Source organism: Lolium rigidum, chromosome 4, assembly GCF_022539505.1.
Source record: "Lolium rigidum isolate FL_2022 chromosome 4, APGP_CSIRO_Lrig_0.1, whole genome shotgun sequence".
Taxonomy (NCBI): Eukaryota; Viridiplantae; Streptophyta; class Magnoliopsida; order Poales; family Poaceae; genus Lolium; species Lolium rigidum.
Window position 1 is genome coordinate 88,827,460 of NC_061511.1, and position 27,440 is coordinate 88,854,899.

The window sequence follows — 27,440 nt, forward strand, 5'->3', positions numbered from 1 at the left end:
TTATATGCGTTCGCTTGGTCTATTACTAACGAAGGATTATCGAAATTGAAAAGGGGCTAAATCAGAGTACATCCAGTGTATAGTGTACTGCATATACCTGTATAAACAATCCAATCGTGAGTTAACATGACGATGTTGCGGACGTCCAGCAAACGCGTTGCGGTCGCCGTACTTGGTACTGCTTGGCTGCCTTTGATGTACAAGATGTCCAAGATCAGAGGCTTGCAAGCAGGAGCAGCCAGAGGCGGCAGCAACCCTAAGAACGTTCGCAGCAGCAAGATTGATCAATCGATTGGCGAGAAGAGACGGCGCAAACCGGCCGCACGATTGCTGGCCTGAACATGGGTAGTCAGCTAGATGGGCCGCTCTCTATTAGGCTTCAGTTAGCTAGATGATTTGCTACCAGCGATGGGCCCAGGAGCTAGCAATTCCGTCTGCAGTTATCCTGATTGATCAAACGATCTTCAGTTACTACGTGTATATACAGTATACTATACATATTACTTGGTGTAATACATTGGGGGGGACGAACCATTGGGGGGGTCTAGCCCCTGCTCCCCCCCCCCCCCCTCCCTCCGCCCCTGACTGAAATTCTGGACTGGTCCTGGAGTTGGTAAAGTCAGTTTAAATGTGCTTTGAAACGCCATATTTTTTTTTCTTTTTCATAAATTCTTATGATCCAGAAACAGAAATTTTAATGATGCATGGACCGTTCTAGTTCCTGGTTAGCACTTAGCAATCATGGATACATTCATCAATCCAAGATCGGCCCGTGGCTCAGTTCCTTCGTACGGAGTACTATTTTCGTCGTCCGCGCTACACTCCCTCTCCACCTTTCACCACTTCCAGCTGCATGTATGGTCTTGGAGAAACTAACCAAGAACACAGCGTCACTTCCCAAATCCCCAAATAATTAACCAATCCAAATCCCCAAATTGACCTCGGTGGAGCTCGGGCGTGCATCCTGGGTACCTCGCCATGGATGCAACGATCGGAGATCCGACCGTAGCGTCGTCCGTGGAGCGGGTGTTCGAGAGTCAGCTCCTGCCGGGGATATGGGGGCAGGTGACGTTCCGGTCGATGGCCATCTCGGTGGTGCTCGGGACCGTCTTCGGGTTCGTTGGCCTGCGGATCATGATGAAGGCCGGCATCATACAGGCGCTGAACTTGCCCATCAACGTCCTCAGCTTCTTCTTCCTCAAGTGGTTCATCAACCTGCTGCGGGCCTGCGGCTTCACCACGCTGCCCTTCTCACGCCAGGAGAACGTTCTCATCCTCACCACCGTCACCACATGCCTCAACGTAGCAATATCCGGTAAGAATCATACTCATATATCAACAATGCTACACTTACGAACTGTTTTCTATATGATATAAGTTAAGGACGGGTAGACATGGAGATCATGGGAAGATTTTAGTTCCTAAAATCACCGGAGGCAAAAGATTTGCACCAACAGAATTGCTCCACCTCATCCCGTAAATATTTCCCGTAACAGAGTTCCCGAACTCTACCATTATTGTTCATATATACTACATTCTTTCCAAAAATAAGTATTTTAGTTTTATCTACAGATGTATCTAGAACCATTTTAGTTGTAGATTGATCTGCATCTAGATAAAATAATTTTTATCTTCTGTTTTCGTTTTTTTAATGAACCATATATACCTTCATAATTCTGAAAAGGGAAGTGTACATTCTGAAAATGAACCATATAATAATAATACTCGAAACAAGAGTAAAGAAAGGTAGAATCAGACAAAGGACTATAAAGTTGAAATTGAAACAAGTTCCTGCTTATACTCAATCTTCACTTACTCCTTCAGATCAGAAATTACAAATAAGTGAGCTCTGACAATGTATTCGAAAATGTTTTCGGACAGACTTTTACTAGCTCAGCCACCAATATTATGTTAAATATCTACTCCCTCTAATACATATTACTTGTCTCTACTATGAATGTGTGTAGAAGTAAAATGTGTTTAGATACATTCATATTAGCAACAGTTAAAATGGATCGGAGGGAGTAGCTAGATTAGAAATTTGAGTATCATATGTACAGTTTTGACTCAAAAAATTCCAGAATCTTATGATCTTGTAAGTTTCCACTTATATTATAGTATAAATTAGTGCTCAAAGTTTCATGTTGAAACTACCAGTATATAAGACGGCAATTCCTCCATTTCAATACATATTGTGTATTACCTTTTATTAGGACAAGACTTTGACCAAACTCTCCTAACACACTTCCAGCCAACTTTTGAGTTTAATAAAAACCCTCACCGGAGAAACACAGTTCCAGCCAATGATTATGATAGGCACTAATGCTGGCAATTTTATGTTACCTTTCTTTTCTTTTCTAGGTGGCTTTGCGAATTATGTGGTCGGAATGACTTCTCTTGTGGCCAAATCACTTGGAGTAGAAAATCCAGACCCAAGAGATGTTGTTGACAACTTTCCGACGGGACGATGGATGTTGTTCCTTTTCGTTATTAGTATGGTGGGTATAATGACTAGCGTGCCATTGAACAAGGTAATCCATCTTTCATATTTTTATTGTTGAGAATCCACCTTCTATATTGGCGCATTTATGTAATCACATGCACATCATGTGCGACCTAGGCAATTTAATCTAGTTCTCACCAATTGAACAATCTTCAACCACCAAAATAACATCAGTTAGCATTCGGGAAAAAGAAAAGAACTTTCCTCGCATGAAACATGATTTTCAAGCACACTCAATTTCTCAGCTCGAAAGTGGAAATGTTTCAAATTAAGCGTAGAGCTTAAATATAAGGATTTTCCACCACCTCCAGCATCCTCAGCTTGCTGCTTGCTAATAAAACTTCGAAATAGAAAATAGAGGGAGTATGATTGTTGGTGCTGCAATACCACAAATCCGCTCGCTTGCAAGCTTAATATGGTACCAAACGTTGTAGGTGTCACTCCATATCCCCTTGAAAGCAGTGAATTTTAGAGTGATCACAGAAAAACGATATGCCTTGGCGACAGAGAAAGATCCAAGTATCCTTAAGATGGGAACTCTTCATTTTGTCAGTTTGATCATGTAGGAGATGTAATTGCTCATAGGCCTAGGACTAAAGAGGCTAACGCGAGATATAAAATAACCTTTCTTGCTGCATAAAAAATCTGATGGATATTCTTGGGTCATTCAAAAATAATAATAATAGGTGTGAATAGGGGTACTTAAGAGATCCATGAATCCAAGAATCATTTTGTAGCTTAATTGTCTATTTGGAATGTATAGTACATGATGCTAATGTTTTATAGAAATCTGAGGCAATCTCTCCACTAGAAAGAACATTCATTTTGCCTTGCAGGAGGAAGATGAATCTAATAATGAACTTCATAAATTAATTTATCCCATGGGAGATCAACCTCAATAAAATAGAGTATATTTTTTAGACGGGCCAGTTCTGCAACTCAAAATCAATTCAACCAAATCATCCATTTTCCTTTGACCTACAGACCATGCTCCATGCAACAAGTGGGGTATGTTTTATTATAGGGTGTGCCTATGTCTCAGTTGACTGAGATTTTCTTAAGTCTCAGTCAACTCAGAAAAGTGCAACTGCAGTTCAAAGAAAAGTGCAACTCGGTTCAGTTGCACATTCTATCAGAAAAGTGCAATTGCGCTTTTTTAACAGAAAAGTGCAACTCAAAGCACATTTTTGTAAGTGACTTAGACTTAAGAAAATCTAAGTTGACTGAGACATAGCAAAACCGTTTATTATATCTTCCCTAAATTTATTGAGATTCCAATATTATATTTTAGGACCGTTAAGGAGTTCAGACATAATGTGTGCATGGATGGCGGAATCAAATTAACCATTTGAAGTATTTCCCTGTTTAGACAATGAGAACAACTCTAAAGTCCCATCTCAATTTTTTTAACTTGAGTAACAAAGTGTTCCATTCTTGTCTAGTGGGTCTCACTGATTTAAAAGATAAGTGCAAGAGAATATTCCTTGATTACATTGTGAAGTAGAGGTATGAGTGATAATATTGTACTCAGCGAAAAGGTTTGATTTCTGACAATTGACTTCGAGACCATTGATGCGGAAGTTCATCCAAAATATATTTCATATGATGAAAATGATTGATAGCTAGTTGCATTACAGTAAGAGTTTCCTCATCATACTAGATCCACTACAACAGGATCCCTCCTACAGCAACACATTTATCTGTATCTAAATACCAATATAGGCGTTGCTAGCTCCTCTACCAACAGATAAAAATGCGTTGCGTTTTTGGGTGTTGCAAAGGTACAATGCAACGCATATAGGTCTGTTGGTAACAGGGGCGTTGCTAGGCAGCAACATATATAACTAAGGGCGGGCAACGCTTGCATACGTTGGTGCTTATACTGCCCGATTGAATTCATGACACACATAATAATAATTTTATAAATTCAATATTTGCAACGAATAATATTAATTGTATTAATTAATATTTGCAATCCGTAGTATTATTATTTCCGCCATAACATAGCATCTGTAATAGAATTGGGTCCATAACGTGCTTTCAATACATAGGTGAAGTAAGAAAAATCAACACCACTATTTATTACTTATAGAGAAGACAGACATATCATATATTGGATTCAAATCGTAGTATTACAAGAGAAACACCATCCACGTGATACATATATAAATATTTTGTTTACAACATCACTTCCCTCCTACGAGATAACTAAAGATGCAGAGATATAAAGTAGATTATAGCAACGACAACATTGTTCCTCCTTCCATTCAACTAGTCACCCATATCATCATCCATTTATCTTTTGAATCTACAAAAAAAGAAAAAATTGTTAACACAACAGTGGAAGAAATATCACATGATGCAAGTAGCAAGACAGTATAAAAAGTCACGTACAAAGGTTGAAGGCCATGCAATCTTTGTTCCTTCTGCGTTACCAAGAGTAGTGCAATTTTTTCGTTTTCGTACCAGCTCTTCGGTTTTCACAAGTGCGGCAATGACAACGTCCTTACTTCCGCTTGATAGGCTCTTCAAGAATACTTTAGTACCTGCCTATTAGAAAAACAAAAGGCAAGGATTGATTGCTAATGCCCATCATCCGGAAAGAAAACTAGAACAAAATATATTTGTTTCAATATTTCTTAATTAGAATTAGAATAAGGTCAAAAATATTATCATTCACATCAAGTGAAGCTAAATAAAAGGATGAACATTAGCAAATAATTGATATAAGAAAAATTATGTACATGTAATCATGCACACAATAAAGTTGAGCACTCTTACTGCTAGTGAGCCAGCACCCAACCAACTTAGTGAACCACTTTGTTGTTTCTACAAAAGATATAATGTTGAACGTCAGGGCCCAATGCAATTAAATATCAGAAACAACATATTAAGAAGGCATGTGTGTTTACATTAGAAAGCAGAGCTGCATTAGTCTGTTTTGAGTTCTTCTTGTTCTGAAAATCATGATGATAGTCAGAAGTAACATCATTTTAAATAATCATAAGAGTACTAAAGTTTGAATATAGATCCACGTTTGATGATGCAAACATACTTTGTCTGATGTTGATACCGCAATTACTATTTGTTTCTCACTATGTAGGGGGTTTGTTTTCTTGGTCTGAATTGTAATACAACAACAAATTACAAATAAAAATGTGATACATCAAAGTTCTGTAGTAAGTTCCAAATAACAAGAGTGAACTAACATTATGTGCAGCAGCATTTTTCTCCACTTGCCATGCATTGCCATTTTGAACCAAACTTTCTTTATTCTGTGATCAAGCAATACAGAAGTTTTGATTGAATAGAAGTGAGAGATAACACTGCAAAGAATCATGCATAACAGTTTGATCCTCTACAATGCGAGCAAACCTTATCTGCGGGATTGTTTGATGATTGTGAGTCCAGACCAGGGGCACCACTCTGCTTGATCTGCAGTGAAAGGCAAGATCAATAGGCAGCACGGGTGGGGTTAGCATGTATCATATGAATTCCTGGAAATATATGCTGCCGAGTGGAGAAATAATAGAAGTGATGGAGTGAGGGGCAATCATGCGGCAGCGGCGCACAGTACTCAGATGTGAGTTCACAGGAAATTTGCCCGTTCCTTCGTTATCTAATGGATTTTGAGTAGCTATACTAGGCGTTTCAGGTGTATGACAGACAATATGATTATACTCGTGTTAATCATCAACTAAATGACCTTTGACCATGAAAATCCTTAGGGATGCAGACGGACAGAATAGTACTCAAATATTCACAGGGTTAGACATCGGGGATGCAAATCCGATAAGAATTAGGGATCGGGGAGAGGAGAGGAGGTCACTCACCTGACAAATTCGCAGGTTCGCTACCACTGTCGTCCGGTTGTGCCTGCGATCACCGATGGAAATTGAGTTAACATAGAAATGGGAAGCAGAGGCATTGGGAGAGTAGGGCGGCTGATCTGATTGAACTCGTTGGGTGCTGCCCACACGGAGCCTGCTCGTGCCTAGGGAGATCCACGAGGATTGAATTAGAGAAGTGGATCTGGGGTAGGGATCAAGAAAAGAGAATGGATCGGAAGAGAGGCCGCTAACCTGATGAACTCGGAGCGGTAGCTGCTGCCACCGGCGGCCCTGCGCTTGACCCCCTGTGCGAATAATAAGATGGAACCGCTGTTTATGCGGTGAGGTAGCTGATTTTGAGGGATTAGTTTCGTTTAAAGTTTTACCCATGATAATTCCCTGGGTTCCTATGAAAGGTGGGGTCATCCTACAATTAGCGCGCGTAACCAATTTTGGTGGAAAAGAATGGAGGGAAATAAAAAAGAAAGTGGAGGGAAAATATGAAGCGAAAAGATGCAGGATTCCAAAACAATTTGTCTCGGTCGTATGCTAAAAGAAAAAGTAGTAAAAGTATATGGGAAACCGAGACAAAGGGAGTATTATGATGACATGTATGTTTATTTAAAATATTTTCTATGTGTATATTTAATGAAACCTCATAGGCAAATATATTTAAATATAAATTAGAATTTGAGCACATTATATGTCTTTCATTACATATGGCGGCATCTTTCCCCTTCGACAAGAAAATACGCGTCAACCGCCACTTCTCGCTCATTTTGAAAGAGACGTACCATATCGCCGGCGTCTGTGCCGTTGTCGCCTCTGTGCTTGAGCTCGGTATGCTATCCATGAAACATGTTCACCGACGCCCGGATGATGACCCAACGCGTTGATATTGCCTTTTGGCTCATCTTCATTGGCATCGTGCATTATTCCTTGTCGACGAACTTGCCCTCGTCAAACTCTGGATTGATCCTCACCCAGTACTTTCCGTACTTTTGGTTGGCGCCGATGGCCGAGTCGTGCCTCACCGTCGACCACAACTCGCAGATGCACTGATCTTCCAGAACCTTCCACTTGGGGTATCATGAGCCCGAGGCCTTCTTCTTCTTCCTCACGCCGGCCATGTCAACCTCCACAAGTTCCTCTGCATCCTCCGCGGCATAATCCTCCTCATCGTCTTCTTCATCGACATCCTCTTCATCATCCTCGTCTTCCTCCTCCTCGTCCTCCCTGAGCACATCCTCGTACCGGTGCGACAAATTCGGTGTCAGGAACCAGGGATTCTCCTGGTGCCGACCTGCTATGCCCGGTGTAGATCTATCCGACTGAGACAGAGAAGTAGTCAAAAAATTAATAAGAGCGATATCTTTCAGTGATGGATACAAAACATTCTCTAGCCGAGATGGCCGTATGCCTAGGTTACTTTTCTTTCTGCACGTCCCGGGTTCAATATCTGCCCAAGTCATATTCTATTTTTGTAATTTGGTCTCTTGTACAGAACAAACGGACAACTTCATTTAATACTGACTCCTGGCAATGAGCACCATAAAAGCCGCAACGCATATGCCACAACACATGGTATCAGTTGCAGTCTGTATGGTGGATCACAGATATAACCAGCAACGAATATATCCGTATCTATGTAAAAAAACTGCAACACATATTTAGTTCGTTGCAGACTATGTATTGCTAGAGGGTGGGTTTTCTTGTAGTGATCATTGGAAAGTTACTACATGATGTGGGAGGGAAATAACTCTCTGCCAAAAAATCATTCATGGTATTCTTTAGCACACACTGTAGGAGGTCAGCAGCTAGCACAAAAAACAGAGGATAGAGAAGATCCCCTTGTTTGACCCATCTCATGCGCTTAAATGGTTTGATTGGGACTCCATTAACAAGAAATGTTTAACTACTGTAGCTAAACAACTTTTCAATCTAGGAACACAACTTATCTCTCAAGCACTTATGTTTGAGGATGTACAATATTGCTAGGAGCTCAACCTTGTAAAGTCCCTTTTAATAATCAAAGTTTAGGGTGATTATGTACATAGGACAGCGATGGATACCAAATCTTGGTTTTTTGTAGTTTATCAAGCAATATTGCTTATGATGAACAAGTTGAAGAATTGAGATCCAAAGCTCCTTAGTCAGAAGCGTTGTCGACAATTTTAGTGTCATTCAGAAGAGAAATGGGCGGAAAGTCTTTAACTATTATTGCAGAATCCTTCTTAGGATACAAGTGACAAAAGACCCATTAATGATTTGATAGCAAAGATTGCATGGGTGAAACTGATCAAGAACATTCAAATCTTGGTGGATTATATGACAGCACTTTTTTCTGAAGAGATCAACGAGTAAAACCATCTGGTCCAAGATATTTGTTAGCTGGCAGTTTTTGAAATAATCTTTCAACTTCCGGGTGAGTAAAGGAGAGATATAAGACTCGGAATGACGGTGAAGAAGTTAAGACAAATCAAAAAAAAAATCATGGTGTTCTGATGGATCAAAAAAATTAATATGACTATGGGAGAAAGATGGCCTTATTTTCATAATCGGAGAATCAGACTCCTTGCCCAATTTCTAGGCTTGAAATTTGGTTTCTCCTATGTTGATTGTTTGCTAGTGAACAAAAGAATTTGGTGTTCTCATATCCTAACATTACCCATTTAATGTTTCCCCTTAGTTTACGACGAAGCTTTGTCAAGTGCTCCTTGAGGGTAATTATGAAATTATATTATTTAACTAAGTCAACTCTCCCATATAATTCTGTTTAGCAGTCCATTTTTTGGAGAATTTATTAGGGGTTTAAGTTAGGCTGAAATTCCTTCCACACCATCCCCATAATAAGGATTGAGTCCAAACATATTGCGTCGTCGGTAAAAGCTCTCCATATTTCATCCACAAGTTCTCAAAATATAAAGATTGGAGATTACCAAGTATGAATTTTAGTTATACATGGAGTATGACAAGAAGTTGGCATTGCCAAAGATTGCGCAACTATGTATAATAGGTGGGAGTCCACGCATAGGAGGTAAAAATTAGTCTAATCGTTGCAAAAGGGGAATTTTCTATATATTGATCCAAGTGAACTTGCTTTCCTGTAGAGCTATTTCTACCATCGCAAGATTACCGACTCACTAAATAAGGTATATTGAAAATAACGGCATTCCTAGAATGTATCAACCAGACAAGAAGACACATGGTGCAAGACTTGGAGAGTAGACGATGCTCATGAAAGGACAGAAGCTTTTAGTCTCCATGGATAAAAGGAATTGAACAACGGCAGACGAAGTAAGAACCATTGGTGCATCCACCCATTGTAGTATTTTTCCATATTGCCTCCAAGTTTAGGCAGATGAGCTCGGATCAGTTCGCTACTAGATAGCATCCCACAATATGAGTGCAATCAAATTTCCTGAACATTTACCATAAATATTTAAAGTTGGACAAGTTCCAAGATTATTTCAACATAATAATGATATTATAATTTTTTCCATAATAGTACTCCCTCCATTCAGAATCATCTTGCGTTCTAGGTTTAGTCAGAGTCGAAATTTGTAAATTTTAACCAAGAACATACCAAAAAAATATCAACATTCATAATATCAAATGCATACTCCATATGTTCCTTAATATAAGCATATAGTTTTGGGCATGGAAATTAAAGAACTGTTTACTACTGAACAATTGTTGTGAGAAAATAGAGAACTTCGCATAAGATAAATAATTGTAAACTAACCCCTTAAAAAATTGTTGAGACAAGTGGTGCAATGCAATATACTTTATATTCTGGAAAAAACACTTCAAAAAACTATATGGTTTATATTTAGAAACTCAGGGAGTATAATTTAAATTTACTTTATGATGATTTCAGTACAATAAATTCTATATCGTAGGTGTTGATATTTTTTCCTAAGTATTTGGCCAAACTTTACAGAGTATGATTTTGGTAATCCTAAAACATGAGGTAATTATGAATGGAGGAAGTAACAATAATGATCAGAATTGCACAATAACGAATGTGTACTTAAAACCTGCAACGAGTATTGAGAATAGAATTACATGTATCTATGCAGGGCCACATGTGGTCTTTGCCCCAGGTAGATAGCAATATGTTATTTTCTTCTTCATAAACATATGTGAAATGCAAAATATACACTTGAAATTAAATTTAGGAAAAAACACGAAATCGTTTTTCTTTGAAAGCAAAAGTCAAGATGTCTCTCCACTAATGGATTTCTTCCTCGCTATATATAGGTCATGATTGTTGACTACAGGTTACTTTTCCCAACAGGAACTGTCCAAGCTCACCTTATTAATAGTTTTCACACCCCTCAAGGAGCTCACGTAGCAAAGTAAATCAAAGTTCTACCTTTCCTCCATGCAAAACTCGAAACCACAGGTCAACTGTGTTCATCCTGGATTCTTTGAACTAATTTTCGTCATTAATTTAGGTTGCAGGTTTCGACTATATTCAGATTTTTCCTGGGTAGCTTTTCTTGGACTGTATTCTCATGGCTATATAGTGCAGGCGACAACTGTGGATTTGCCAACTTTCCAATGTTTGGACTAGAATTATACAAGCACAGGTATCGTAAAAATAAAAACCAAGGTTTCTACAAGATATTACATATGCTTGGTACAGTTTTTGTCTCAGTATAGTTTATTGTTAAATAATATATACCTCATATATATTCACTAGTATTTTTTAAAAGAAAACTATTTTGAAAGAAAATTGTCATTTATAACACCAATCCTTCTGCGCAAGTACCAAAAAATATTTAATTTTCAGGGGGGACTTTAGTTTCGGAAGTTGTTTGTTCATGATATGGACATCAATATATATGCACAAGCACCTCATATATAGAGAGCAGATATAATAGTAGGCTTATAGCCTGCTTATGTGGCATTTTTGTCTACGTGGAGTAGAGAGACATGAAAACTTAAGGGGAGTGGACTCTAATGGCTATAAGCTGGCTATAGATATATAACAATGACTTATAGCCACTAGTCGACTCTACTATTAAACTTGTTCTGAATGAGTGAGAGCTTCCATTTGTCATTCAAGTTCCAATGGTATTCATCTTAATCTTGTCATAAATTAGTTTTAGCAAGTCGTGGGAGCAACTAATTCCGGGCAACGCTTGTCTGCAGCTTGATCACGGCAAAATGGCACATTAGGAGAAATGATACCGACACCTCTACAATCATGCATGTCATGCTTATTCCGCACTACATTAAACAAAGTTGGGCGGTCATAGGATAATACGCTTCACGCACTAATATATCTTTTGTTGTTCACCGCTTTGTAATAAAATAAAATCTGGCCGGCGTATTGGGTCTACAAATCAATGCATAGTGCCACTATCAAGGCAATCACTGGAAATGAGGATCCTCTTAAGCTTAGGAAGGATCCTAAACAACACACATTCGTCTATTGTTCATTCCGAGGGGCCTTTGAGCCAAAACAAGCGCAAGTATAGAGCACTACTCCTCCATGCCACGTTAAAACTACGACAAGTTTTGTCCGGCTCCGGTGATGGAGGGGTGAGGATGGTGGTGTGCCTTCAGCTCGCGCTAGTGTTTTTAGTCATCGCTAGGTGGTCCAAAGACCTATTTATAATTTTTATGACTTTTAGGGTTGTTTGTACTAAATGACTATTAATAGATCGGTGGAATTTTCGCAAAAAAAATAGAGAATCCTACTACTCAGCAACAAGTTGATTAATAAGGAAGCCTACCACCAATAGAAAATTTATTTCCCAAATTGTTGAGTCTCTTTCCAATTTTCTTCTACCCCTTTTGTGTTATTTTATTTTCAAAAAACGTGTTGAAATTTATATATTGCAGAGTTAGAGTTGTCCCATCTCACAACGAGGCAATTTTGTACACGGGATTGGTGTTTGTTGATCACCAAAGTTTAAAATAAGGTTCACTGATACAACTAATATTCAGTCTAGGGAATTACTTGAAAGCACAAAACAAAAGTTATTGTCCTTTTCAAGACAATATTACATGAAGAGCATAGTATCACTGGCACACTCAAATAAAGAAAACCATGATTTGACCATCTGGCTATGCTCACTAATGAACATGTACAAATCATCCCACTATTATTGGGTTGATCTTATTTTACAGGGTAAAAACCCTCTCTAACGGTTTACCACATCCATGGGATTATTTTTAGACTGAATGCGCACGTGCCCAGGTTTAAATTAATAAAGCCCCTCGGACAACGGTAACAACACACAGCGTCAAGCCGGCTTAAGGTTTTACAGACCCGCCCTAAGGCAACAGTTTAGACAAGTTCACCAAACGGCCCAAGAAACGTACACACAGACTGCACACAACGCTTCCAATTATTACTACCTTACGGGTCAGCATTCTTCGAAGAGGTCTTGATGTAAACGTTCTTAAGGATCGGAGCACCATGACCTTGTCCAGAAGCGGCAACACCTTGGGTTTACAAGGCCTCAACTGCTGCAGCAATAACATAGTTTTATAGATGCAGGTAGCAGGTTGTCTGGAAAATTTAGTCTCGATAGTGAATTTGTTACCCGTAATCCAAAGCACCCAGCTTTGGGCCGCAAATAAAATCCAAAAACATCGTCTAGATTTCCTCCAATAAATAGCGAGGAGATCAGCAAACAGGAGGGGTTCCAAGAAACCTGCAACATAGAACGCGCACCACACCAGACAAACTAGGCTAAAGGTAAGTTAAAGAAAACACATCTTCGGGCTGGCCACACAGCACACCGATATCGTCAGATGGGCCATGGCGCTTATGTATATGATATTTCGATGGTAGGAGGCCCTCCGCCAATGGCCAAAGGAAGATTCTAATATTTAGGGGGTTGTGAGCCCCCGGATATCCTTTGTGTGTGCTATGACCACTTCATGATTTAATTTTCGGTAAAGAGAGTGGGCCGAGAGTACATCCCCGAGGGTTCTAGGTCACAAGAGTTGTCCCGGTCCATGGAAGGGGTCGGGTTCACAATGTCCTGAAGCAAATGGGCCCACTGGGTTGTTTCCTCTTGTCCAAAGTTTCAACAAAACTTAATGTGCCAACTCCCACCCTGGTGAGGATGATTGACATGTATGTCGTCCGAGAAGTTATCAAATAGTCTAGGGAAGCACACATTGAGATGGGCCTCTCTAGTCCACCAATTAATCCAAAAGCGGACACGACTACCGTAGCCTTCTAAAAACGAGCCTCTAGTTTGATACAGTTATTGATTTTGTGAACATTATGCCAAAAGGGAGACCCTCCTAAAGGGTTTGAACTGGAAATGTCATTCGCCATAGGATAGTTGGCTCTGATAATCTCTAACTAGAGTCTCTGGTCAGGTGTCTCCGTAAGCAACCTCCAAATGCACTTAATCAACATGGAAATATTCATCAGTGTAGTGTTCATACTATCAACACCACCCTGGTCTCTTGGTAGGAGAACCTCTGGCCAGTCACCCAGTGGTACTTGTGTTACTTACATGTCCCTTCCATGCCCTGATTCTTTTCAAAGGCAGAGTGAGTACCATTCTCCAACAGGAAGAGGACGCCATCCGATGACTTGTCACTACAACACGACGGACGGATCGCGGCGGCTTTAAACACCGAGACCTGCCTGTAATCGCCTCACTCGCGCTAGCACAGCAAAAAAAAGGGCGCCAGTGATGTCAGGAAAACTATAAACCCGATGCTTCTTTTCGCTTGGCACATCGCGATAGGCTACGCATTCTCGTTCGTAGTGCTAAAATTGAAATGCCTTGGTCCATAAACAGTAGTGGATAATTTAGTGTCGTGGACAGATACAGTGCAGCACAAAAATATGCCTTCTATGGTACATCTTTTACGGCACCTAAATTAATCACAATCATTAATTTATAATCAAATGATCTATTTGTTGGTTGATAATTTCATTATACGATATAAAAATCGATATATAATACAGTGATATTACAATGCAACGGGTTAATTAGAAAATTAATAAAACAAAACAACATATTCATGGTATTCATCTTCTCTATTATGCACGACGTTTTCCGTTCACAGATCCGGAGTAGTAACTCGTCTTTGCGACCGAAGAGTACAACCTTTTCATTTCTTGTTGGATGCAAGCAATCCTTTCAAAGCGCTTTGTGTTGGTGAATGGGTGCTAGATCTAAAAACAACATCTGATTTTGACTAAAGAAAGAACAAGGAAAACACGGCATATTGATGAGATGAAGAACATACCAGGGGTACGGGAAGGGCACCGAGGGACTGTGCCACTGAGACGGAATGGGAGGATTGCACCGCAGGAATGGTGCAACAAGACTCCGGCGTGGCTTCAGGGTGAGGATGATTGACACGTATGTCAGGTCCGAGGAGTTATCAAATAGTCTAGGGAAGCGCACATTGAGATGGGCCTCTCTAGTCTACCAATTAATCCAAAAGCGGACACGACTACCGTATCCTTCTAAAAGCGAGCCTGTAGTTTGATATATTCCTTGATCTTGTCAACATTATGCCAAAAGGAGACCCTCCCAAAGGGTTTGAACTGGAAATGGCATTCACCCCCCAGGATAGCTGGCTCTGATAAACCTTAACTAGAGTTTTTGGTCATGTGTCTCCATAAACAACCTCCAAACGCACTTAAAAAACATGGAAAAATTCATCAGTTTAGTGTTCATAATACCAACACCACCCTGGTCTCTTGGTAGGAAAACCTCTGGCCAGTCACCCGGTGGTACTTGTGTTACTCACATGTCCTTCCCTGCCCTGATGCTTTTCAAAGGCAAAGTGAGTACCATTCTCCAACAGGAACAGGACGCCATCAGATGACTTGTCACTACAACACAACTGGCAGATCGCGGCAGCTTTAAACAGCGAGACCCGCCTGTAATCGCCTTGCTCACGCTAGCACAGCAAAAAAAGCCGCCAGTGATAACTGTGTCGGGAAAACTATAAACCTGATGCTTCTTTTCGCTTGGCACATCATGGTAGGCTACGCATTCTCGTGTACAACGTTAAAATTGAAATGCCTCGGTCCATGAATAGGTAGTGGATAATTTAGTGTCGTGGACAGATACAACAGCACAAAAATATGCCTTCTATGGTACATCTTTTACGACACACCTAAACTAATCACAATCAATAATTTACAATCAAACGATCTATTTGTTGATTCGGAGAGTAATTTCAATTTCATTAAGAGAATTTCCATTTCATTATACGATATAAATATATCTATACAATACATTGTTATTACAATGCAACATGCTAATTAGAAAACTAATAGAACAAAAAAAACATATTCATGATCTTCATCTTCTTTATTTTGCACGACGTTTTCCATGCATAGATCCGGAGTAGCGACTCGACTTTGTGACCGAAGAGTACAACCTTTTGATATCTTGTTAGATGCGAGCAATCCTTTCAAAGCGCTTTGTGTTGGCGAATGGGTGCCGGATCTGAAAACAACATCTGATTTTGATTGAAGAGAAAGAACAAGGAAAACGCGGCATGTTGAACATACCAGCGGTACGGGAAGGGCGCCGGGGGACTGTGCCACTGGGATGGAATGGGAGGATTGCACCGCAGGAATGGTGCACCAAGTCTCCAGCGTGGCTTCAGCGACTACCACATGTTTGGTGACTACACGGCCATCGTGGACAACGTGGAGGTTTTTTCTCTCAGGCCATCTCTTTCGGGTTGAGGGATTAGTGTGGAAGTGTGAGATCTAGGGTTTGCCTTATTTAGTTTGGCCGGATCTAGAGAAGTGAAGAGTGCGGCGAAAGGAGTGCGGAGTGGGGGTTAGGTCAACGGTTTTGTATTATATAGGAAACAGACTGGAAGTGGGATTAGGGTTTGTTTTATGGGCCCTAGAACTAATGTTGCCAACTATGTCGGCCACGATTGCGCATAGGATCCATATGATTGCCCATGAAGGACATGCTCATCTCTATAATTGTGGGCCGCCACTTTGATGATGTAGGTAATGTCTATTTAAAGTTTAAAACTTGCAAAATATAAACAAATCATCCATGTAAATATTATTAGTTCGAACACAAATAACGTTATTATTTATATATAGCTATCAACATGCACGAAACACACAAAGATATTACAAATGTCAGAGACCTACAGCCTCAAAGTGGTGGGTCACACCAGTCAGTGAGACGATGTTGACTAGCCAACACGTTGCTCACGATCCACAGCACGCTACTGTGTGCCTCCTTAATCTACCACGACATAACGTGGTGCCGGGCATTCTTGGCGATGACCACATCGTAATTTTTTGCCGGCATGGCAACATTCGGTGTGCTTTATTTGTCGGGCACCGGCAATGCCCATCCGCCGACAAAAATATTTTTGCAGGCGACTGCTGCTTGTGTTGTCCAAAAAAATCCGCCAGGTATGGTGACTTTTTTGTAGTATACGTCAATAATCATGTGTCCATGGGATATGGGTGGCAAACCAAACTCACGTGTGATATTTTGGTTTGTATTCCTCAATCGGTGATGGACCATCGTGTTGACATGTTGTTTTGGGTAAACTAATCTATATGTTACCACATGATTATAGTGAATATGGCAAATTCCTGATAGTAGCCATATCCCCTGCACACAAATTTGAAATTTCTGAATAAATACCACTAAGTTTTTGCGCGCGCACACACACACATGCACACATGGATAATTCACATCATCATCACATTCATCATTTAACTAATTGTTCGATGTCACAAAAATAATACAATCTTAGAGAGTAGAGAGCGAATAGATTTGTATGCAAAGGACTAATTCCATATGTGAGGTTTGAGATGAGACACCAGCCAAGACATACTTGGGTAAATATCAATCGACAAAGAAATGGACTATCTCACATGTTAGCTAGGTATAATCGAGAAGTTGAGTGGTATTGCATTGCTCGTTATACCTCTAGCACGTATGTTGGGCGTGAACCCACCTGATTGTAACGATAATGCTTCTAACTAATCAACATAAATCATTTAAAACATAAAGATGATATCACTATTATTTTACATTATAATGAAACTATCAACAAAATATGAAACTAAATTGATGAGATAACATGAAGACATCATATACATTGAAAACTTGAGAAAAAATATGGTGTTAGATATTCTATACAACTCTTTTCAATTTCTTCATTACTTTGGTGCCTTCTTTTTGCTCTCTTTATTACAAGGCTACATGTATTCCTAGACCATAGAGTACCTAGCTATATGCCCTACAAGAGGTAAGTGTGACTTGGAGTGTACATGAGTTGTTCACTTGACTGCTCACTTGCCTAAATTGTTGACCACATGAGATGAATAAAATAACATAAACACAAAATAAAAATATCACTTTCAAGATGTTCATTTTTTAGTGATTGCATGGAATTATTGGAGACTTTAGGCGATTCTTCATGACATCGGTGTATTTGTCTACAACTTAATTGTGCTAAGTGTGTACTTGTGACTCTAATGCAATGAAGGAGAATCAACATTCATCCATGGAGTGAGGGGTTTTAGTCACAAAATGAAAGGTCACCTCCCTCTAGTAGAAAGAGTACTCTATGATGATTGCAAGCGCATGGATAAATGTAGCATCTTTCGCCGAAGTATTTTCTAGGTAATAATAAAAATTGGGGAGCTGATTTATTTCCCTCTTTCATTCAATTTCACTTTTCATGGTATTTAGCTTCCCTCACACCCAAACCAAATTTGAAAGTTTACACTACTTTTGTCATCTTCTACCGTGGCATGACACTTTTAAGTAAAGTATAATATAACAAAAACATATAAACAACATTAAACTAAAATTTCGCTCAAGTAATAACATTTTGTAGGTGCAAGGTAAACTATCTAGATTTGGCTAACTAGTTGGATAGAAAAAAAAAGGTGAATCATGTGCTAGGCATGCCACGACACCCTCCTCATCATGCCCCTCAGACAACTAGCATACACATCACCTTTTGTTATCATGAGATGGCAATCAAGGGTTTTTTCATGGTGTGTGGCATAAAGATAATTGGTGTTCATTACTCCCTCTAGCCAACGGTCAATGAGAGAATGGTGGTTTCGGTCAACATAGCATCCCTATTTCCCATGTCATCTACTTGGTATGAATCCAAGATGTTCGTAGGTCGCTAACAATACAAAGTAACGACCTTGTGTAATATCACACAAGATAACAAAATCATAAGATGATCACCTTTGTCCTAGATACTTGGAATTACTCAAGAATGTAAATGTATAGTTGGGTATAAGTTTTTGGAGGGCTAGTTACATTTCATCTTTGGCTCACTCAGACTATTTATAATCTAATAGTAACTTGGTTAAAAAAAAATCTTGTGATTAGAATAAGCTCATCTAGAACTTTATGATCTGATATGTCCATCAAAATAAACATTATATCAGCCTAATGTTTCTAACATAAATCTAACAAAATAAGCATAATGAATCTTAATTATGTAGTTATTCATATGAGAGTTTCTAGGTTTATTTATCAATGTGGAATTTCACCACAATAATTGAATTTGAACACATTGAAACTAAAAAATTAGGTTTAGATGCACTGATATGTAGCGAAGTCAATTAGAATCTATGTCAATTAAGCGTGGATTTTATTCAATTATTTAAAAAAAAATTCATAATTCCTTGGTATATCCATTGTTTGTGTGGAATTTATAGCACCCGTATTTTTGTCTATGTTGTCTGGTGCATGGACATGCACATATACAAAGTAAGTATATTGTTTTCTTGGGTAATCATGTATAGTGTCGTGAAGAGAGATGAGGTTATGATTGGACCATAGTTTACATTATTTTTTTATCCAGTTTCATCCTACTATAAGACATATAATTGGAAATACTTGTTTTTATTGATTGCATGGTACATGTCAAACATACAACGTATCCTTACACACAATGCAACACTAGTTCGTATTTTTGTTCAAAAGTTTCACCATCCAAGTGGATATTCTTAAGATAGCTCTAGAACTTTGTTTTGATTTTGATTTAACTTTGATACGTAGCTACATAATCATTTTTAACAAATATGTTGTATGAAAAAATGTTTATTGGAATCATTTGTTGAATGACTAATATATGATGATGGATGTGTCTACAGATTCAAATTTGATTTCTCTCCAACATTTCTCGGCGTTGGAATGATTTGCCCACATGTTATAAATCTCGCTCTGCTCTTCGGAGGCATCGTATCTTGGGGATTAGTATACCCTTTTCTTGAAACAAAACATGGAGAATGGTATCATACTGAGAGTCCTTCAAGTTTGCAGGGAATGAATGGATACAAGGTATGTACAACAAGTTAATATTGTACTTACTAATTGTAAAATGAAAGAACACATACATTTCTTTCCCTAGCATATTTTATTTTTATTTTTATTTGAAGATATCTTGCAAACAATCAGACCTTTGGCCTAAATAATAAGGGTATAACATAAACTTACATTTTATCATTGTAATATTTGAATTAAATGGGTCCATGTTCCTTGTGTTTAAGTCCCACTAATGAATCTTTACTCCACAACATTACCTATTTGTCTACCTGCAAATGTTAGCTATAAGAAAAATAAATTAGGAAATCCTTCGGATCCAATTAATACATGTTTCACAATTTACCATTGTAATTGTCCCAAAATAAAATTATTATTGAAGAAGACCAATTAGGATAAAATTTAAAGGGATAAATGAATCATACATTCAGCTAGATATATGAAATTTGTCGGCCTATATCCATTTCAACACCACATGGATCATGTATATGAGTACATAACCTTTAGGTCGTATGAACTAATGTAATATAAATAGCATGTTAGTTACTTAAGGTTGATTGTTTGGCATATCAACTAATATCTTTTTTAGATTTCGAATCTCATGAATGAGATTTATTTAACAATATAAGAGAAATATATTTGGTTTCTGATGAAGATTGTTGTTGTGTGAGTAACTAGCTACATCTACATATCGGCCATAACTAGGAAATACTCTATGAAAAACTAGGCTTTTAAGATAAACTAGCTAAAACTCGTGTGTTCTTATGGATCGAAAAATTAAATATTCGCACTTCAAGATATATTTTAACATGATCAGAAACAAAAAAAAACTCTTTAAATAAATTTATCTCATAGAAAATTATTATAAATGATACTTCCTCTGTTCCATTCTATAGTGCCTATAGTTTTTTGTCACGGAAATTTACGCAAGAGTATTTTTTACACAAGACCCCATAGCTGAACGATTTGAGATCAACGTAAAATTTGGGAAATCCATATCTTCCTAACTTACCATAAAATCCCACAAATCTCTCTTATTAATTCTCCATATATGTGCAGCCAAGTTCAATTAAGGAAAATAAAATATTGCTGCCTAATTTTAAGGAATCATTGGCCCATGCATTAGGAATCTCAATTAATTGTTTCCAATTTTGTATGGATTTTTTCTCACGTATGGTGTGTGGAGCTGCGCGGGGGAGAGGGTAATTGAAAAAAAGCCAAGCTACAACCTTATATTCTGAAACAAATTCCAAAAATCTATAGACACTATAGAGAGGAACGGAAGGAGTATGATACATATACATTTAAAATAATTTTTATAATGGAAAACAACTATATTTTGTTGAGTAGATTTACAGTGAAAATTTCATGTGTTGGTCATTACTCCTAGCACCAAAGTAAATAGCTCCTTGCTGGAGACAAGTGTTTGGACTATAGATTAATTCACACAAACTAAGATCCAGTTGCCTAGAATGATCTTAATCTCCCAAAATATAGGACCAACAATACAAGAACCATAAACATGAGAGTTAAATTCAATTGCCAAATTTGGGGCATCCACTTCAATTAGCACCATAGAATTCCCTCTTGTTAATGTCATGAAACATGTTGTGCCCCGCCATAGCTTCAACATACAACGTGTCATGGGGGGTACGCTTGCATATACATGTAGAGGTGAACAAAAAATTCTAGTAGTATTACGCAACATAAAGACACATTCAACACTTGTTGTTGAACCATCACAAGCACCATAAATGTTTATTTTAGAAGGTAGCTCAGCCTAAGAAGGATGACATTGGCTAGGATCATGCACAACCAACTTCAACCATTCTGGCTTCCGAAACATGGTCTCTAACTCTAATTTTGAAGTTTTGCAGGATAAAACGAAATCTCCTCTGTTATGTTCCGTTCATTCACCTTATTCACTGCACCCCATAAATCGGAAATAAAAAGTGGCTATTTAACAAAATGATCAAAACATAGAAATACAAATCTAATTTAAAAAATTAAATTATCCATTAGTTACACCTCCGACATCTCCCCAACTAGGAAATTAGTAAAGTTTACGGAACAAAACACGAAGAGACAATACCACATAAAACAAGAAGTGTAAATAGCAATTTACTGCCTCTTTTTATTCAAAAAAAATCATAGGAATTTTAGATTCATCTTTAGGTATTTTTCTTGTGGTGGATTTTTCATTTTGCAGGATTGAATCCCAAAATGTTTTGTATGGAATACGTTGAACTACATTTCATTTGAGATTCCTCTAATCAAACCTCTTGGATAAAAATATGTTGTTTTCCTATGATGGAATTAAAAAAAAAACTTCATTGTAATAGAATTCATGAAAAATCGGGATAAACATAACACCCTAAAATCAAGTTGTTATGTTATTCCTTTTTTGGAGTCATGTGAATCCAAGGAGCCAAAAACTCCTTCATACACAGCATGTGTCCTAGGTTGAGGTAAAAAAGTAAGTGCGTTTAACTTTACCGGGGAGAACATAACCATGGTATGTGGCCATGAAATTGAACATCAATCAAATTTTCCAAACATATCAAGAAATAAAATGGTTAGAGTTATTTCCAAAATTTGGATGGGACAATAATAAAATTGAGAATGTATCGTACTTCTGAATGATCTTCACATTTGTAGAATACGTGATATAATCCACTTTATTCTATTTCTCGTGGATATTTTGCAAGTGGATATTCGATTAATTTATAAGTGAACCAAGCCGAAAACAATCTAATCTAAGGAAGTACTAGCTCATAAACATGAAATTCAACAATGTAAATTAATGAAAAACTAATGCAAGAAAATATATCAATTGACATTTTTTGAAGGTTTCTCTAGAGAGAAAGGAGCATTGGTTATCCAACAATTCATGATTACCATAAGAAATTTTCATTTGAAGTGCTTTAAACAAAAATATATCAAACAAAAGAGACAAAAAAAAACTAAATCACTCTTCACCCTTGTTCTTGGAGAAGTCCCTTGGTTATAACAAAATTGTGGTTTTCTAGGCGATGACCATCACGCTTTTACCTCTAGCAAATAGTATAACATACTCCCTCCGTTCCTAATTATAAGCTATATAGTTTCTGGCACGGAAATTAAAGAATGCAAATTTCGGAAAAAATACACCATGTTAGGAGGGGATTACCCCTAGGTAATTACCATGAGCTAATAGAAAACTTTGCATAAGATAAGAATACGTAATCAAATTTCTAAAAATATTGTACATATAATTGGCGCAGTTTTATACAACTTATATTCTAGACTTTTCTCAAAAAACTATATAGCTTATATCTAGGAAGGAAGGGAGTAGTATTTATTGTAGATCTAGATGTGTGGCACGAAGGACTTAGGAACCTCGCTGACATAGGTGGTGACACGATGGAGTAGGAAAACATGAGTGGTGGCGCTAGAATCTGATCAGGATCCTAGGGCATTGCCCTTGAAGTGAGTAAAGATGAGAATGGAAGGGGCAATGGTGGTGGAGCACCTTACGCATCGAGGAGGGACGTTAAAAGAGAAATAGTTATTCTTGATGTAATGCTCTATCTTATGAGGATATGTAGGGATGATGGATGAACACTAAGGAAAGGGAGGGTCAGCATTAGGGGGGCATTGTCTTGAGACACCAGAAGAAACAAGCTTAGGAGACAAGACCATGTATGAGTCACCATCATCAACTACTTTTTAATATTAAATATTATGATACTTATAATTTAACGACGTAAAATAATTTGGTAGGAATCATATCTTGCCAAACAATCTTCAGTTCACTAGCTAACTAATGGATGCTTAGGGCCCAGCACATACTTTTTAACTTCCTTGGGTCCATATTAATGGTTATAAAATCAGTGTCAACCTAATGTTGGGTGTCCTCTGTCGATGAGTTTTTTCACAATAATTTCTCTAAATTATCGAGGATGTATATGTTTTAGTCCAATAATATTTTAATAGATCTAGTCCTAGATAATGATTTAAATCGGAGAATTCTTCCATTATGTCCTTAGGTTTTTCAATGGTTTTGAATAAATAAATTTTAGAAATGCGACTTGAGTAGTTAGCTTCATAGCTTGACATTATACATCATTTCTCTAATACATACTTTATTCCATTGAACATATGTTTATATAAATGAAAATAAAGTGGTGATATAAAAGTTGGGATTAAACCGCATGTTACAATTTATGTTTGCTGCTAAGATATTGTGTAAAATACCATTTTCATTTACACCCTGAAAAATAGAAGTTCTTCATGATGGGACTTTGCACAACCTTCTCGTAAACTCAATTTTCTCACTAATGAGATATCTCTCCAATTATCATACCTACGGTAACCAACTATGCTCAACAATAGTTCTTTTATTGGGGTCTGTTAATCTTTATTTATCTCCTTCTACTTTTTCTGATTTTATTTAACTACTCCACCCGTCCAAAAACATGTGTCCCAACTTTTTTTTCTAAATACAGATGTATCTACAAATAAAGTGTGTCTATATACATTGTCACAATGTTTCTAGATACAGATGTATCTACAACTAAAGTATGCCTAGATACAGATCTCGTTTTAATTTTTTTGATTTTATTTAACTACTCCATCCGTCCAAAAATATGTGTCCCAATTTTTTCTGGATACAGATATATCTACAACTAATGTGTGTCTAGATACATTCTCCCAATTTATTCTAGATACACATGTATCTACAATTGAAGTGTATCTAAATATATATGTATCTAGACAAAACTAAGACACTTATTTTTCGGCGGAGGTAGTATAACAATTTCATGAAGTTCACTATTATATATGTTATTTCCTTATGTATCCATACTACTAATGTTTTAGAGGAACCAAAGTTAAAAATCATATAGTTTTCTAAGTTTTGTTCTTCTGTCTTACCCACATATAGTTGTGTTATTTCCCTAAGTCAATGTGTTCTCCATAATTCAAAAATATGATTGTGATTCTATATTTTTGTTGTCACATTATCAATTGGATCATTTAAATTATAAATAGGTGGTTCCTCCCTGAGAGAGATAATTTTTGAACAATATGGGTCATAAGATCAACACTTTGCCTTAATTGCTTCCAAATCTCTTGTAGCATAGTATATCAGAATGGGATAGAGTAATACCATTTTTAATTATTTGATGTCAAGATACTCATCATTCATCCAACATTTTTCACCAATTAAATGAACATGTGCAGAAATAAATAAATCAAAAATGTGTGTTGGTACGGGAGAAGTCGCGACCAAAGTAAAGTAATGAAATGGAAGATCGTATGAAACATTCAATAATCTAAGAGGATGGAATTTGTGAATCACATGCTAGATAACTTAAGAGTAAAAATATATATAGCACATACATGACTCATATGACGTTCTTTTATTTTGATCGTGGAACATAGCGATGTGTTGTAGTATTTGGATGGTTCCCGTAAAATAAATCAGCTTGAGGAATGACAAGATTGACTGGAGAGACATGGGGATAAAATTTATTAGTTTTCCCAATAAACCATATGAGTTTTGGGCTCGTGTTGATTTCCTATATAATTAAGAGCATAGAAATGCATCTTGTATAAACCTCAGTGTTCAATAATATGGCTAGGAGGCCTTGTCAGAAAATTCCTTTTGATTAAACCCTATACAATTCTATGGAAAATCTTAACCTTATAAAGGGTCTTAATTCATCAAGTGGGTGTGAAAAGATGTTGGTGATGGAAAAGATTTTGAGGTATGGTTTTTGTCGGTGTTGTTCATGGGTCGTGAAGAAAACCGGAAGTTTGTGTGTACTCATGGGAACATTTAGGTAGTGATGACTAAAAGATGTGATGATCATGTTATAAATATAAGAATGGCGGCCAAGTCTTGATATATATATTGTAGTTTCAGTAAAGAGGTGTATCTTAAACATAATGGGCACAGTTGAGTTTTAGTCAAAAAATAGTTAGCCATTGGATCTTCAAGTAACATGTCCCCACCTTCAAATCGTTCACCTATTAATTTCCCAGACCCTCCCCCTCCTCATTCCTTATAATCTTTGCCTCAAATGACCTAGTCAATATGATACCTAACCCAAATATGAGCTACAAACTTTTAGAAGTCGTCAAGAAAAGACTTTAACTAGAGAAGTAAGAAAAAGTAGCTAGAATCCAACAAATTTGTATTATGGTTTATTTACCTTCTCAAGCATTTACTTTGAAACAATATTATAATTTCCATTGCATATATCAATTTTATTTTTACGAATCATTTTATAATCAATACTCAATTCTACTAGCTTTTCACGTGTGAGAATGCTTAATCTTCAATGGTTTTTATAATTATAAAAATATAAATTAGGCGAGGCTTACAATAAAACATGGGGCTAACTCTTGTCGATATTATGCAGGTCTTCATTTGCATAACAATTATCATCACGGATGGCTTATTCAACTTCCTTACAATAATTATCACATCATATATTGACCTTAAGCACAAACAGGAAGAAAATGATTCAGGATTGAGTAGCTACATGAAAAGGCATCCTAGCCTTAACTACGATGAATGCAAAAGGGTTGAGGTATTTCTTCAAAATAAAATTCCTCTAACTATATCAGTGGGAGGATACATCGCGAGTGCAACAATCTCTATAATTGTTATCCCATGGCTATTCGATCAGATAAAATTCTATCATGTTGCCACATTGTATATTATTACGCCGGTCATTGCGTTCGCAAATACATATGCAAATGGACTTACAGATTGGTCGGTTGGATACACTTATGGCAAGTTCACAATATTTGTCGTCGCGGCATGGATTGTCAAGGCGGGCGCGGTTGTTGCTGGGCTTGTAGCTTGTGGAATAATGATAGCAGCTCTTCATATTTCTTCACAAGCAACACAAGATATCAAGACAGGTTACATGACACTAACCTCAGAAAGAGCTATGGTAATTGGGCAAATTGTGGGTGTAATCATTGGTTCTATTGTCAACCCATGCATCTTTCTTGCCTTCCAAAAAGGTGAAAAACCCAACGTTTCTATTGGATCTCCAGAATCACACTTCCCATGTCCTTTTGCTGGACTATTTCGTGCCATTGGGGTGATTGGCACTGGAGGAGTGAAAGAGCTCCCTGATTATTGTCTTGCAATGTGCTTTGCTTCATTTTGCATAACAATTGCCACAAATGTGCTTTCATTGGTATCTCAGAGAAAAGGTTGGAGAATACACAAGTATCTTCCTAATATGACGGTGGTTGCATTGCCATTTTTTGCGGGGCCTGACTTCACCATAGATATGTGCCTAGGTAGTGCAGTTTTGTTTATCTGGACTAGAATGAATAGTAGAAGTGCAGATTTGTTGTCCTCAGCTGTTGCAGCAGGCCTTATATGTGGAGAAGGACTATTTGCATTGCCATCAGCGGTACTCGGCATATTCAGCGTGCAGCCACCAATGTGCATGAAGTTCTTTCCTAGTGGAAAAGAAGTTGATGTGGTTGATTCGTTCTTAAATAATTTGGAGACACCTACAAGGACATGAGAAATGTAATTACAGGAAAAATTACATAATTTTCTAGGTTACCAGGGAGATGAACTATGGATACTTATTCTTAGACTAATCCAACAACTAATTCAATTCCATATCTTAAATGGGTCGCAAAAGATGAAAATATATATTGTCTATGGACATCTATGAAATTTTAATCATGGTGCATTCATTTGCATTACGTAGCGAACCATATTTGATAGTAGCTGCATATTTCTGAGATGATTTTTTATGAACTACGTTATGGTATTCCGAGCTGCAAAGTTGGGAT

At 37.6% G+C, this 27,440-nt stretch overlaps 1 protein-coding gene across 1 annotated transcript; it reads left to right on the forward strand.

The window, feature by feature from the left end:
• Window positions 1-978: 978 nt before the first annotated feature.
• Window positions 979-27,163, forward strand: LOC124706566 (probable metal-nicotianamine transporter YSL3). The gene is made up of 7 exons (XM_047238227.1): window positions 979-1,315; window positions 2,362-2,531; window positions 10,597-10,694; window positions 10,794-10,928; window positions 19,457-19,643; window positions 21,731-21,732; window positions 26,164-27,163. The coding sequence occupies exons 1-7, from the start codon at window positions 979-981 to the stop codon at window positions 27,161-27,163; spliced, it is 1,929 nt and encodes a 642-aa protein (XP_047094183.1).
• Window positions 27,164-27,440: the final 277 nt, after the last annotated feature.

Bases quoted from the DNA above. Each gene is read 5' to 3' on its own strand.
- LOC124706566 (XM_047238227.1), top strand. From the start codon at position 979: ATGGATGCAACGATCGGAGATCCGACCGTAGCGTCGTCCGTGGAGCGG. The intron at 1,316-2,361 runs GTAAGAATCATA...TTTCTTTTCTAG, and splicing joins CCTCAACGTAGCAATATCCG to GTGGCTTTGCGAATTATGTG. The intron at 10,929-19,456 runs GTATCGTAAAAA...ATGTGTCTACAG, and splicing joins CTAGAATTATACAAGCACAG to ATTCAAATTTGATTTCTCTC.